Source organism: Trichosurus vulpecula, chromosome 1 (genome assembly GCF_011100635.1).
Source record: "Trichosurus vulpecula isolate mTriVul1 chromosome 1, mTriVul1.pri, whole genome shotgun sequence".
In the NCBI taxonomy this organism is placed as follows: domain Eukaryota; kingdom Metazoa; phylum Chordata; class Mammalia; order Diprotodontia; family Phalangeridae; genus Trichosurus; species Trichosurus vulpecula.
Window position 1 is genome coordinate 236,756,638 of NC_050573.1, and position 16,464 is coordinate 236,773,101.

The following is a 16,464-nucleotide window of genomic DNA, read 5'->3' on the forward strand; positions in this document are numbered from 1 at the left end:
CTGATTTCTGTCCATTTCTATGGCATTCATCTTGCAACAGCTACACCATCTCCACCCTATGACATAACTTGTCTTGAGAGTTTCCGTGACTCAATGGTTCTTGGATGGAAGCAACCAGATAAGACTGGTGGAGCTGAAATTACTGGCTATTACGTGAACTATCGTGAAGTTATTGGTGGAGTACCTGGGAAGTGGAAGGAGGCCAACATTAAGGCCGTCAGTGACCAGGCATACAAGGTAAGAAGGGCAGTCTCACATTATCTTACTTGGAGTCAGTCATGAGAGTTACCCAATATTCTAATGATCCAGTGCATTTCTTAACCTTGGATTAGTGCCCAGGACTTGTATTGTAGTATGATTAGAAGAAGAATGGTGTGGAATGTACCAAATTTAATAGACGTGGTTTGGAAATTCAGGGATTACTTTTATTTTCTGACTTCCTCTTACACACTTACACATAAAAGGCTAAATTAATTAGACCATCCATTGTGAATTGTATGCATAAGGTACAAATTAATCTCTGCTTCCTGGTTCTCAAAATATTGATGAGAATCTCTACTAGAGAACTCTAGTCTCTCCCAGTTTCCTAAGGGTACTAGCTATAAATTTTGTTGGGGAGAGAAGAGAGAAGAGCTTTTCTCTTCCTCTTCCTTTGAGATTCTCTTCTCTGGGGAAACTGGAGATCATCCACACAGAAACTAGCATGGTGAAGGTTCTTGAGACCATGCCATATAAGGATTAGTTGAAGGAACTGGGGAAGTTTAGCCCTTGAGAAGAGAAGACTCAGGGGTTATGATAGTGCTTTAAATATTTCTAAGACAAATTTAGACTTGATATAAGGTAAAACTTCCCAGCAATTAGCGCTATTCAAAAGCAGAATGAGTTGCCTTAGAAAATAGTGGTTTCCTTTTCTCTGGATGTTGTCAAACACAGTCTAAATGACCTGTATTTTGTATTAGAGATATAGATTTTGGACTGTGGACTAGGCTAGTTGGTTGCTGAGGTCCCTGCCACCCTAAAACTCTGTGATTCTGTGAAAGATTAGGATGTATGTCCCTGCCATGAAAGGAGTCTTACTCTCCTTAATTTTACTTATTCTTAAAAGTTTCAATGATACATTGGTTTCTTATGCCAGTCATTTCCTGATCTCTCCTCCCTTTCCCATTCAACCCTCCCACTAAGAAATAAAACAGGTAACCAAACCAACCAACCCAGTACCCCTACTTATAGTTGAGTATGGCTGTGCCCTTCCCGAGAGGGCAAGGTTGCTGATTATGGAAAGTGAGTCATCATCTGGAGCCACTTAGCTGTCTCTTCCTTCTTAAGTCATTGGCTCTTGCTGAATTGTATATCCAGGGAAATGAATAGATGGAATAATGTCATACCAGGTCACTTTATCTCTATAGGATGAGGCGAATGATTCCTCTCTCCTTTACTTCAGAGGGAAGTTTCTTTTGAGGGAGGATACTTCTTTCAGATATTTAGAATATATTTTTGGAAATTGGTTCTAGTGTTACATTCTAGCAGCCTGCGTGAATATATCTTGTCTCAAGTAAGCAATTTACTGCCTTTATTTGCTGTTTCTCTCTTCCCCACCCCCACATCTGTTTTGAGGCCTGCAGAATAAAGGCTCCAATCAACTAAAATTGTTTAATAACATCCTTCCATACCAAGACATACCAGGACACAGGATTTCATCAGTTCAATGCCTTCATGTTTTCCCTTGTATATTTAAAGTCCAACCATCATGACTGACCAGTATAATGCTTCTTATGTTACTCATTATTCAAATGAGGATAGCATTTAGAGTCAGAAGACTTGAGTTTGAATACTGGCTCTGATGCTTACTACTTGTGCAACCTTAAGCTCTCTGGACCTCAGTTTCTTCATCTGTAAAATAAGGGGATTGAATCTGATGTCTCCGAAGGCCTCTTCAACTCTAAACCTATGATCCTCTGATCCAATGAACTGGGAATATTTGCTTTTGGCTATTTGAGTAGATCGGTGGGGTGGGAATCATAATGTTTTAGAATATTAGCATTAAAAAGTACCTTGAAGATGACCGAGTCCAGCCCCTTCATTTTGCAGATGAGATAATTTAGATCCTCTCTATTTAATTTAGAATGTGGCATCCTTTATTCCCCAATTACTAGCCACTGCCTACACAGAGCATTACTGCTTTCCAGGGCATTTGAATCTGATGAGGACTGAAAGCACATATGTACATTTATTCCTTCCAGGCATGTCATAAGCAGCCAGACCTCTTAAACTGAAGTATTTCTTTCAATAGCATCAAAAATACTCAAGTGTGTACCATTTATCAAGCATTTATTTGATGTCCAAGGTACCTAATGTTACATGGCTTTTTTGATTACTGATATGTATTATAGCACTTTTCTTTCCAAAGTGCCTTCTCAAACATTACCTCATTTTCTCAACAACCCTGGAGTCTCTGGCCTGGGTCTTCTGTGTCTGACTTCACTATTCTTTCCATTTTCAAGGCACCTAGGTGGCTCTGTGGATAGACTGCTGGGTTGGAGTCAGGAAGACCTGAGTTCAAACCCAACCTCAGACACTACTTGTGTGACCCTGGGCAAGTCACTTAACCTTGTCTACCTCAGTTTCCTCAACTGTAAATTGGGGATTGTAATAGCACCCACCTTATAGGGTTATTATGAGGCTCAAATGAGATATACGTAAAGTGCTTGGCACAGTGCCTGACACATAGTAGGTGCTATGTAAATATTAGTTCTTCTTCTTCCTACTCTTAGGTAAGAATAGAGTCATAAGAAGCAGCCTGATATCATCATCATCATCATCATCATCATCATCATAACTCATATTTACATAGCCCTTAAAGGCTGGCAAAGTGCTTTACCCATATTATCTCATTTGATCCTCACAACAACCTTGGGAGGCAGGTACCCTTATTACTCTCATTTTACAGTTGAGGGAACTGAGGCTCAGAGAAATTAAACGGTTTGCCTAGGATTACACAGTCGATTATCACAATAAACAAATGAAAGTTTTAAATCACAAAAACTCGAGGTCTATCATTTTCTCATTCTTGCAGATAAGCAACTTGAAAGAAAACATGGTCTATCAGTTCCAAGTGGCTGCGGTGAACATTGCTGGGGTGGGGACTCCCTCTCAAGCTAGTGCATCCTTTAAATGTGAGGAATGGACCATCGCTGTTCCAGGTAGAAAAAAAATGTTTAAGATTCTTTACATGATTAGGTTCCTCCATAAATGCATCTAATCTGGTAGCCAGGAGTGCATTTGTAGTCTGGCTCAATGTTTCATCATTAATTTAAGCAGAGTAAATAAAAGGGTACAAAAGAAACTCCAGGGGAAACCAGTTTCCATGCATAAACACTCAGGAAGCAAGAGAACATGCTCACCTCTCCTTGCCCTTTCTGTATCTTAAATCGATAGTTCTGAAGCTGCCTCCTGGCATGACTTTCAGTGGGAGGTGCTCTTGTTGCACCTAGAGATGACCTTGAACTAAGGAATTTGTTTGCTAATTACACAACATTGAGTTTGACACCAAGTACTTCAAATCTCTGAAGAGATCTAAAGAATGGGGTGGATCAGGAAAATCCTAGAACTCCTATATGGGTAAGTGGATAAAGAAAGTAGGCGAAGAAGGCAGTGGAGCAAATGCTGTAACACAAGAGAGAAAGAAAATTCCCCTGCTCCCTCCTATCCATTCTTGACTTGATTTGGTACGACATAGTCACATAGAACAGATTCTCTTCTCTGGAAGACATCTCAGAGATCATGCAATTCAACTTCTTATTTTATAGGTTAAGAAACTTAAAGAAACATGACTTGCCCAAAGTCTCAGAGTTACTTAGATACAGACACTAGTCTAGAACCCAGGTCTTCCAAGTCCACAGCTGGTGTTTTTTCTCCAATTCCACCTTACCACCTCAACTTCCTGTTTCTTCATTGGTGACAAAGATAGGTGACAGAGGCAATGACCTCAGGAATGAGGTGGTGTGTGTGTGTGTGTGTGTGTGTGTGTGTGTGTCTGTGTCTGTGTCTGTCTATCTATCTGTCTCTGTGTGTGCAAGGATGACTCATGTTTGTAATTGTTAAGAACAGAGAAATGTTGGAGGCAGCATAGTGTGGAAATCTCATTAGACTTTGAGTCAGAAGTTTTGAGTCTGAGTCCAGGTTCTGACATTGATTAACCATGTAACTCAGGGCCAATTACATCACTTTTCTGACCCTCTGTTTCTTCATTTGAAAAGACCAGGATGATAATACTGGCACTATCTTCCTCATCAGGTGGTTGTTAGAAATGTGCTTTATAAACCATAAAGGGCTCTAGCAACATGAGCTGTTACACAATTGAGAAACACCATGGCACAGGACGGTTGACTCTTTGTTTGCGATTCTCTTCAAGGCTAATACACATCATTGTAGTTTGATTTGATTAGTGCAACAGAAATAATTTGCTAATAATATCAAAATGATACTAAAACCAGGGATTTTAACAGGTTTATGGAGCACTTTCCTTAAAACAAAAAAACTGAAGTAGATTGAAAATATTAACTGGCGAGGAAACATGGCACGTGATAAGCACTTAATAAATGTTTATTGAATTAAATGGAGTTGAATGAAGTGATTTGCTCAGGGTCTTAGAGTTCGTTTCAGAGCCGGGATTCACACCTGGGTTCCTGACTCATAGGATCATAGATTTAAGATTTGGAAGGTATATCAAAAGGTGACCTAGCATTCAAGCCCAGCACTCTTATTTTATACCTGAGGAAAGTGAGGCCCAAAGAAGTCAGGCAACTTGCCCAAGTTTCCACAGATAGGAAGTAGCAAAACTAGGATTTGAATTCAGGTCCTCTCATTCCCCATTTAAGATGTAGTCAGAACAAGCATACTAAATACATGGATCCAAAAATCTATCGTGGAGAGATGAGAGAAAATGCCCAGTTGGTGATGGTCTTCTGAGGAGGATGCCTTGCTGTGGCATTTTGAAGGAACTATACTCGCCAGGACAGAACTTGAGGGCCATTTTTTTCCAGCGTATTTTTGCCTTTGTGTAAATATACAGATACTTATAAAATTACATTTCCCATTTTAAACCACCACACTTTGTGGGCCAGTCAAGGGAGTTGTTTTCATATTATTACTTGAGATTTGGGGGAAGTTTCAGCTTGCATTTAAGACATGATTAGCCACTACAACCGAATTAGATTTTTCCGGCAAGAGATAGACTAGCCGAGGAACCAAAAATTAGCCAAGAGAGAAGACTCATATAAGGTCTACCATGTCAACCTGAGCAAGACACAACTTCCTGGTGCCCTAGTTTCACGTCCTAAGTAAAGGGAGGCTTAAGAGTTCATATCAGGGTTATTGTCAGGAAGAGACATCAAAATAAGCACGATTCACCTAGAAATAGGCATTTTTCCTGTAAATGCTATAGCTTTAAGCACATGGTTTTAAGATTGTGTACGTATTTGATCTTTCTTCTCTGTACTCATTTATTTCTGGTTTCTCAAGGACCACCTCATGATCTAAAGTATAGTGAAGTCAGGAAAACCTCCCTGGTTCTCCAGTGGAAGCACCCAGTCCATTCTGGTCGCACTCCGGTTACTGGTTTCTTTGTTGACATCAAGGAGACGAAGGCTAAAGATGATCAATGGAAAGGGATCAACGAGAAGCCAATAACAAACACATACTTGAAGGTATGTGTTACCACTTTTTTAAGGTACCTAAAATGTTAAAAAGGGAAATGCAAGCAAACCCTTTGTATTAATAGAGGTTCTCAGAAAGGACTGTTTGAGTTTTACCACACAGCTTTTTCCCAAAGAGAAAATATTGTGACATCACTATTTGGGGGAAAAATTTATGAATACTCCCTGTTGCTAGGTCCAAACTCTTCTGCCTGGCCTTTGAAGCCATCTATTCACCCCCTCTCAAGGCCCTGAAGAGTGGGACACAGGACAGGTAAGTGTTTATGGGGATGAATAATAAAAATCAGGAAAAATCTAGAGTAGGGGGGTTGTCATAGGTACCAAGGAAGAAGCATGAGGACCCTGGGACTGTGTGCCTTGAAAACCCTATATAAGGGGGAAAAGAGGAAGAGTAAAAGGCAAAGGGGGATGGTAATGGTAAAAGAGGGATAGTATCCCAAAGACAAATTGCCTGATTCACAATTATAGTTGGGGCCAACCCTGATTCATTTTATTTAATATTATTTCTTCATCAGTCAGTTATTCCTTTACATTGAATACTGCAGGACCTTTTTTTTCTTGCTGAATTTTATTTTATTGGGTTGTCCTATTTTGTGAATATTTTATTACTAAATTTTAGTCTGTTAGAATGTAAGCTCCTATTTTTTTTCCTTTATGTGTATTCTCACATTTGGCATAGACCATGCCACGTAGGAAGTGCTTTATAAATGCTTGTTAGTCCATCAATTGATTAACTGCTAATGGTAATGTGGAAAAGTGATGATAATGCTCTGATAATAGTGAGCTCTAGCCAGTGCTTTATGAGAGAATAATTGTCTCCCTGAGTCCACTTCTAGAGCCACAAACAGCAGGAATCTCTTTAAGAGTGTTGGTTAAGAATAGTTAAGGAACTCTACCAGTTAACTCTGCCATTTATTTTTAACAAACGGAACTTTACCAAGAATCATTTAAGCTTCTCAAATGCCCTTATCAAGCAACAAGAGGTTTAGAAATACTGTTATTAAATACTGCTGCCTACTAGGAGGAAAGTTTCTTAAGAAGAAAAGTGAATGCCTTGTAAACAATTATGGAGGAGAAATGTCCAAAAGAGGAAAATAGAGTATATTTATAGAACGGTTGAACTGAGTAGTTATTGACATTCTATGGACCTTCAACATAAAAGGGTGTGTCTGTTATTCCATGACTAAATGCAAAGCTGTATATATTTATGTGTATATATACTGCATGGGTCATGTTGTAAAAATCTGACTCCAAGAGGTGCATCAGCCACAAATTACTCAAGTATCAGGTACGGATGTGTCAGGCGATTGTAAGTCTGTTTTTCTCAAACAAGGAAATGTTTCAGGTCCTTTCTGTTTTGTTATGATCTGTGCAAAGTAAATCTATAGTTTGATGGCATTTCTTCCAAATAGAGAATTAGTGTACCATGGCATTTTTACTGACTCATACCAAGAAGCAAATTCATTGGTGGGTTAAAATCATTCTAAACTGATTCATTTTATGCCACATAATGAACATTTTTCAAGCTAGAATTTAAGATGTAATTTTGTTTTTAAAACTTTTAAGTGTGTGGCTAAGGGTAGTCTTCACTTAAGCAAATGGACAAATATTTTTCTTTAAAACAAATTCCTTACAAATAATTTTATATTTTCCTGTTGATTTCTGTGATATAGAAATGGGGTATCCAAGTAGTGGAGTAGATAGAGCACTGAACCTGGAATCAGGAAGATCTAAATTCAAATCCAGCCTGAGACACTTACTAGTTATGTGTCCCTGGGCCAGTCCCTTAACCCTGTTTGCCCCAGTTTCTTCAACTATAAAATGGGAATAATGATAGCACTTATCAACCTAATAACCATGGTTGTTGGGATGGTAAAACAAGATAATATTTGCAAAAGCACCTAACATAGTGCCTGGCACATAGTAGGGGCTACATAAAATCATTATTCCCTGACTACCTCCCTACCTCCGAGTGTTGTACTTTGTAAACCTTAAAGCACCATATATGAGTTTTTGTAATATCATTAAGTACTCTAAGCATGAATGCACAGTGCTTTTTCCTTACCTTTCTTATTCAGTCATGCCCAACTCTTTGTGACCTCATTTGGGATTTTCTTGGCAAAGAAACTGGAGTGGTTTCTCATTTCCTTCTCCAGTTCATTTTACAGATGAGGAAACTGAGGCAAACAGTGTTCAGTGACTTTCCCAGGATCATACGACTAGTAAGAGTCTAAGGCCAGATTTAAACTCAGGAAGATGAGTTTTCCTGACTTCAGACCTGGGGCTCTATCTGCTGTACCACCTAGCAGCCCCTTCTTTATCTGTAGAAACCACCAATCACTGCTGGACATTAACACCTTGCCAGAATTAAGTTCTAACTCAGTAATTGAATGGGGGAAAAGGGGTTTTTTTTCAGCCAAAAAGAAAAACAAAGCTTATTAAGGATTCGCCATAATGGGTAGTCTTAAGAAATCTCACCATTTGTAATGCTCATTTTCACAAGTGGGCCAGATTGGTACAGTGGGTAGATTGAATCTGAGCCGGAAAAAGTTTTTTAAGAAAAAAAGTGAATGCCTTATAAACAATTATGGAGAAGAAATATATAAAAGAGGAAAACAAGTAAATAGAGTGTATTTATAGGACTGAGTAGTTACTTTCTATTGACCTCCAACAGAGAAGGGTGTGTCTGTTATTCCATGACTAAATGCAAGGCAGCATGTATTTATATGTATATACACTTCATGTATCATGTTGCAAAAATCTAGCCAAGCAGCAACAGCAAGCACAAAATGCTGGGAGTAAAGTGTTAGAATAGACCTTAGTGTTTCTTCTAAACAGGAGTAGACTGAGTGAAAAGAGGACTAGACCTGGAGTCAGGAAGACCTGAATTCCAATCTAGCCTCAGACACTTACTAGCGGTATGAAACTAGGCAAGTCACAACCTCAGTCTGCCTCAGTTTCCATGTCTGTCAAATGAAAATAATAATATCACCTACTTCACAGAGCTGTTGTTAAATAAGATAGTATTTGTAAATCGTGTTGCAAACCTTAAAGTGCTATATAAATTCCAGTTGTTATTATTGTATGGTTATTATTCTTATATCAACTTTCCACAAATGCACCCATTTCAGATAATGGCATTATCATTCCCCTTCTCACCCCAGCCTCCAGATTTCAGTCATTCTTGACCCTTTCCTCTCCCTCTTCTACATCTAGCTAGGCGTTTATGAGTTCTTCGTTCACTATATACTCTGCATCTACTCCTTTCTTTCCATCTTTACTGTCACCCTGGTCCGGGCTTTCATCACATGATGTCTGTCATGGCCTCCTCATTGGTTTCCTTCCTTCTCTTCTCTCTGTCTTGTTTCCAATCCTTCTTACTCACTGCAGCTGGAATAAGCAAAGACGAGGAAGGCCTGTGATTTCATCAATCACAACCCTTCTGTGACTCAGGAGATAATAACAAGAAACCACAAAATGTCTTATATACATTATCTCATTTGATCCTCACAAAGACCTGGCTCCCCAAGTGTTATTATCATTCCCATCTTACAGATGACAAAAGTGAGGCTCATGGAAGTTAAGCATAGTGGGTAGATATGTGGACCTGGGGCGAGAGAAAAGTGGCATCCAATCTAACCTCTGGCACCTGTTAGCTGTATAGCCATGGGCAAGTTGCTTAATCTCTCTGAACCCTTTCTTCATCTGTAAAGGGGGAATAATTATAGCTGTAGTCACCACCTCACATTGACAGGTTCTAATGTGATAACATAAGTAAAGAACTTCCTTTGAAAAATTTACGGTATTGTATAAATACCACTTATCATTACTAAATGGCTTGCCCACAGTCACTTAGCTAATAAATATTAGAGGTAAGTATTGAACCGGGGTCTTCCTAACCTCAAGCACAACACCCAAGTTCACTCTGTGCCACTACTATAATTACTTTCAAAAATATCAATCTATCCTCATCATCCCTATGCTCTGAAGTCTTCAATGGCTCCCCATTGCCTACAGTATATTTTCCAAAACTTTGAGGCTGGAATTCAAAGTATTCCATGATTTGGTCCATACCTTCCTCTCCAGATCTGTCAGCTACAATGTCCCTACACACAAATGCTTTTCTCCAACCAAACTGACCCACTTACTGTTCCCCGAGCAAATAATTCATGCTCCCTGGGGACTCACATCACAACAACTTAACTGCCCAATTCCTCAGCCTCCCCCACTCTGATGATCTCCTCTCCTACACTGCTTCAATCCCACACTGCTACATTAGACTTTTCCTTCTCTCTGAACTGCACCAATCTCCAAAATCTCAAATTTCAAAACTTCGCTCTCCCACACCACTTCCTATTTTTTTTTTACCTCTCCAGCCTTCTCAGAACCACCGAAATTCAGGGTGCTGCTCTTGCCATCTGTTTCCCCCACTCTGATTTCTCCTGCTTGCATACCCAGTCCCGACTTTGTGGTCTGCCATTTCAAGTATTTCATGAGCCTCAACCATAGTGCCTCTGACCTTCTGCCACTCTGGACTTGCTTAAGCCAAATTCTTGGATAACCATGACCATCAGATTTCTTTGCTCCTGTTCTTGGGTCACCAAGCATTGCTAGTGAAAGTGAATAGAGTGTTGGGCCTGGAAAATAAAGAAAAGCTGAATTCAAATCTGGTCTCAGACACCTATCTGTGTGATCGTAGGCAAGTCACATAACTTCTGTCTGCCTTAGTTTCCTCAACTGTAAAATGGGGATAATAATAGCAATTATCGCTAGGGTTGTTATGAGGATCAAATGAGATAACAATTGCAACAATGCCTGACACATAGTAGGCTCTATATGTTAGCTAGCATTCCTTACCTTACAATTGCTTGATAAAATTTCTACTCTAGGGGGGTGGAGCCAAGATGGCAGCTGGAAAGCAGGGACTTGCATGAGCTCCCCGCCAGGTCCCTCCAAAAAGCTATAAAAATGGCTCTGAACAAATTCTAGAACTGCAGAATGCACAAAATATCAGAGGGAAGCAGGGCTCCAGGCCCGGTCAGCCTGAATGGTTGCTGGGTGAGGTCTATTGGGCACGGAGCTGGAGCTGGGAGCAGAGGGGAGCGGAGCCCAGCGTGAGCAGTGGCAGGACCAACCAGACCAGGAGCCGGGTGGAACAGGCCCTAGCGCCCTGAATCAGTGAGCTGTGGCTGTTACCAGACTTTTCAACCCACAAACACCAAAGACAACAGAGAAGGTTAGTGGGAAAAGTTGCAAGGACAGAGTGAAAGGAGTTCGCAGTTTAGCCACTGCCCCGGGGGCAGTGGGGGTGGTGCAACTACAGAACTACAGCTTCAGTTGCTTCGGGCCCCAGGCCCACCTGGTGGGAGGAATTAAGTGGTGGATCTGAGCAGGAGTGCAGAGCCTGGTTAAGATCTGAGTCAGGTCCAGGTTGGTGGTTCTTGGGGGAGGAGGAGCGCTGGTGTGGCAGAGCTTGCTGTGTAGAAATAGCTCTGAAAACAACAGCGCAGCCCCTCAAGCTTGGAACAAAGTACTCTCTACTCTACAAACAGTCATACCCTGACGAAAAACTCAAGGGTCAAGTAAGTTGGCTGGGAAGATGGCCAGGCAGCAAAAACGCACTCATATTTAGTCTCAGACTTTGGAATCTTTCTTTGGTGACAAAGAAGACCAAAACATACAGCCAGAAGAAGTCAACAAAGTCAAAGAGCCTACATACAAAAGCCTCCAAGAAAATCACGAACTAGTCTCAGGCCATGGAAGAGCTCAAAAAGGATTTGGAAAAGCAAGTTAGAGAAGTAGAGGAAAAATTGGGATGAGAAATGAGAAGGATGTGAGAAACCATGAAAAACAAGTTAATGATTTGCTAAAGGAGACCCAAAAAATACTGAAAAAAATACTGAAGAAAACAAAACCTTAAAAGATAAACTAACTCAAATGGCAAAAGTGCTCCAAAAATCCAATGAGGAGAAGAATGCCCTGAAAGGCAGAATTAGCCAAATGGAAAAGGAGGTCCAAAAGACCACTGAAGAAAATACTACCTTAAAAATTAGATTGGAGCAAGTGGAAGGTAGTGACTTTATGAGAAATCAAGATATTATAAAACAGAACCAACAAAATATCTCATTGGGAAAACCACTAACCTGGAAAATAGATCCAGGAGAGATGATTTAAAAATTATTGGACTACCTGAAAGCCATGATCAAAAAAAGAGCCTAGATATCATCTTTCAAGAAATTACCAAGGAGAACTGCCCTGATATTCTAGAGCCGGAGGGTAAAATAGAAATGGAAAGAATCCACTGATTGCCTCCTGAAAAAGATCCCAAAAAGAAGACTCCTAGGAACATTGTCGCCAAATTCCAGAGCTCCCAGATCAAGGAGAAAATACTGCAAGCAGCCAGAAAGAAACAATTTGAGTATTGTGGAAACAGAATCAGAATAACACAAGATATAGCAGCTTCTACATTAAGGGATCAAAGGGTTTGGAATATGATATTCTGGAGGTCAATGGAGCTAGGATTAAGACTAAGAATCACCTACCCAGCAAAACTGAGTATCATACTCCAAGGCAAAATATGAATTTTCAATAAAATAGAGGACTTTCAACCTTTCTCAGTGAAAAGACCAGAGATGAATAGAAAATTTGACTTTCAAACATAAGAATCAAGAGAAGCATGAAAAGATAAACCAGAAAGAGAAATCACAAGGGACTTACTAAAGCTGAACTGTCTTGTTTGCATTCCTACATGGAAAGATGATGTGTATGATTCATGAGACCTCAGTATTAGGGTAACTGAAGGGAATATACATAATATATATATTATATATGTATGTATGTGTGTGTGTCTGTGTGTGTATATGTATGTGTGTATGTATGTACATATGTGTATGTGTATATATATAGAGAGAGAGACAGAGGGCACAGGGTGAGTTGAATACGAAGGGATGACATCTAAAAAAATAAAATCAAATTAAGGGATGAGAGAGGAATATATTGAGAGAGGGAGAAAGGGAGAGATAGAATGGGGTAAATTGTCTCGCATAAAAGTGGCAAGAAAAAGCAGTTCTGTAGGAAGGGAAGAGGGGGCAGGTGAGGGGGAATGAGTGAATCTTGCTTTCATCAGATTTGACCTGAGGAGGGAATACCATACACACTCAATTGGGTATCTTACCCCACAGGAAAGAAGGAGGAATAAGATAAAAAATGGAGGACAATAGAAGGGAGGGCAGATAGGGGGAGGAGGCAATCAAAAACAAACACTTTCGAAAAGGGACAGGGTCAAGGGAGAAAATTCAATAAAGGGTGATAGGTTAGGAAAGAGCAAAATATAGTTAGTCTTTCACAACATGAGTATTGTGGAAGGGTTTTACATAATGCTACGCATGTGACCTATGTTGAATTGCTTGCCTTCTTAGGGAGTGTGTGTGGGGAGGGAAGAGGGGAGAGAATTTGGAACTCAAAGTTTTAAAAACAGATGTTCAAAAACAAAAAAAAAGTTTTTGCATGCAACTAGGAAATAAGATACACAGGCAATGGGGCATAGAAATTTATCTTGCCCTACAAGAAAGTAAGGGGAAAGGGGATAGGAGGGGAGTGGGGTGACAGAAGGGAGGGCTGACTGGGGAACAGGGAAACCAGAATATATGCCATCCTGGAGTGGACAGGAGGGTAGAAATGGAGAGAAAATTGGTAATTCAAACTCTTGTGAAAATCAAAATAAACTAAATATATTAAAACTAAAACTAAATATATTAAATAAATTAAATAAATAAATTTTAAAAAATTCCTACACTACATTTATTCATTCTTTCCCTCATTTTCAGAGCCACTGTTTCAAACTTTCCCTTCCTTCTCAAACTCTATTTCTAACCCTCATATGTAGGACAGATGATCTAGTCCAGGGGCCTTGAGGCCATATCTCACCTTCTGGGTCCTCAAGTGCAGCTATTTGACAGAATCCAAACTTGAGGTCAAAGAGCCACGCTTGAGGACTTAGAGGGCCACATGCGGCCTCAAGGCTGTAGGTTCTCCACCCCTGGTCTAGTCTTTACTGAAAAGATTGAGGCCTTCCAAAAGGGAAGTTAGATGACCTGGCTTCTGGTTAAGTAACTAGTTTAGTCACTCAGCTGTTCTTCGCCTCCATTTTCTTCTCTGTTAAATGGGGAAGAGAATAATTTCACTACCTATCTCATACAACTGTTGTGAGGAAAGTATGTTGTCAACCTTAAAATACTACAGATATACTTCTTGTACAAAATATGGAAATGTTGTACATGACTTGCCTATGGTTACACAGCTAAGTGACTGAGGCCAGATTTGAATTCAGCTCTTCTTGATTCCAGGCCCAACACTCTATCCACTTTCTCTAGTGATGCTTGATAACCTAAGAACAGGAGCAAAGAAATCCGATGGTCATGGTTACCCAAGAAAGAGTCCAGAGTGGCAGAAGGTCAGAGTCACTGCAGTTGAGGGTCATGAGATAATTGAAATGCTAGACCACAAGGGGAAGAGAGAGAGGGAAAGATAGAATTTAGAACTCAAAATTTAAAAAAACACAAATGTTTTTAAAAATTGTTTTAACATGTAATTGGCAAAAATAAAATGTGTAAGAAAAAAATACTACAGAAATGAAAAAAATTCTTAGTAAAATCAATCTTTTGCACCCAACCCAAAAGGCTGATTTCATTTATTTTTCTAGCTATTTATTTTAATACAAATTCCTTTCTTCCAATCTTTACAAAGTCCAATTTTGTCTTCCAATCTGCAATGTCATCATTAACTCTCAATGGTCACAAAATCAGCAGCAGCTCTCTGTGGTCACTCCCCTATGGTGACAAAAGAAGAGGCAGCCTATTCTTCACCTCTGCTCCCAACTGACTTTGACTTTGCTGACTTTGACTTTCTCTTGCATTTTCTTTTTTTTTCTTTTTTTGAAGATATTTTATTTTTCCCAAGTTATATGTAAAGACAATTTGTAATATTCATTTTTTAAATTTTGAGTTCCAGATTTTCTCTCTTCCTTCCTTACCTCCCCCTTTGCTGAGACAGTAAGCAGTTTGATATGTTATCCAACTCTCATGCATTTTCAATCTCTCACTCTAGCTCCTCCACATCTGCTCATAAACATGATCCAGTCTCCTGTCTCAAAGACCTTGACCTCACCTACCCACCAGCTCATAACTCTTCTCCCCTTTATTAAGTTCTTTGAACAATTTATCTGTGTCTAGTGCTTTCACTTCCTTACCCACCCATTGTCTTCCCAAGCTCTTGCAATATGTCTTCTGATGAAACTGCCACTCCACTATTGAAACTGCCTTCTTAGAGGTCACCAATGACCACCTCATCATCCAGTCCAAAGATCTTTTCTAGTCTTCAGCTTTTCTGCAACATTTATCATGCATTCATGCCTTTCTGTCTTCACTGCAACACCACAATCTCTGGCTCCTTGGGAATGGGGCGTGGGGGAGAGCATGGTGGGTAAAGTGCAGGACCTGAAGTGAGGAAGATTTGAATTTAAATCCAACCTCACCCTTTTACTAGCTGTATGACCTTGGGCAAGTAACTTACCCTCTCAGCCTCAATTACCTCATATGTAGAATGGAAATGATAATAACAGTACCTATGATACAGGGTTGTTGTTTGTACCAAATCAGATGATATATTAAAAGTGCTTTGCAAACCTTAAAGTGCCATATTTGTTGTTGAGTCATTTTTCAGCTCTGGCTGATTCTTCGTGATGCCGTTTTGAGGTTTTCTTGGCAGAGATATTAGAGCAATTTGCCATTTCCTTCTCCAGCTCATTTTACAGATTAGGAACTGAGGCAAACAGGGTTAAGTGACTTGCCCAGGGTCACACAGCTAGTAAGTGGCTGAGGCCAGGTTTGAACTTAGGTCTTCCTGATTCTAGGGCCGGTACTCTATTGTGCTACCTCACTGCATCCAGAGGAACGAACTTCTTAGGACCCTTCCAGGTGTACATTCATGCTGCTGTGATCCCTACCTGGATGTCTCACTTAACATTCCAAGCCAAACTCATCATCTCTCTTCTCCTAAAAACTTGCCCTTCTGTCTAACATCAGATTTATTTCTGTGGCACCATCACTCATTCAATTGAAACGTTTGGTGTTCTTGTACTTTTTTGCTCCTCACCTTTCATATTTAATCAGGTAAAAGTCCCACTGATTTCTACATCTTCGTCCTCTCACAATTCCAATTCCCCTCTTGGCTCTCACTGCCCACCACCCATGGCCCCTCATTACCACCTGCCTAGATTAATTCAGTAGTCTCCCTAAGAATCTTCCTCTCTTCTTCCCTCCTCTGATCGACCCTTCTTCCTGCTGCTGCCTGAATAATCCTCCGTGTGAGTTAGAGGGGAGATCGTATTAGTTTTGAAGGATCAATAGGAAAGCATTTGTTTTTAATTCAACAATTTGCAAATTGATGGAAATATTGAATACTTATATTTTAAATTCTCCCTTGCTGACTGAGAATAGTTTACAAATGAATCGCATAATTTTCCAAAAGCAGGAAGAAAACTCAGTATTAATGCCACTCCAACCACATGGTACCTTGGCTTCATGACTCAGGAAGAAGGAAGCAGACATTTGCCCATTGTTGCTGCTGCTGTTCCTTGATTAACAAGGAAGCAAGAGGCGACCTGGTACAGTGGATAGAGCATTGTCTTCAAGTCAGGAAATGTGGACAACTCTGTGACGTTACTTGTGTGACCTTGTTCAATCATAATAGC

General features: G+C 40.0%; 1 protein-coding gene across 2 annotated transcripts in view; it reads left to right on the plus strand.

Annotated features, from left to right (window-relative positions):
• The window catches only part of MYOM1 (myomesin 1), a 174,916-nt gene that overhangs the window by 107,554 nt on the left and 50,898 nt on the right, over positions 1-16,464 (plus strand). For both annotated transcript variants that reach the window (XM_036760648.1, XM_036760654.1), the window contains 3 exons: positions 41-237; positions 3,074-3,200; positions 5,521-5,705. In XM_036760648.1, the coding sequence (XP_036616543.1) occupies positions 41-237; positions 3,074-3,200; positions 5,521-5,705 (509 nt within the window). The remainder of the gene's footprint in view (positions 1-40; positions 238-3,073; positions 3,201-5,520; positions 5,706-16,464) is intronic.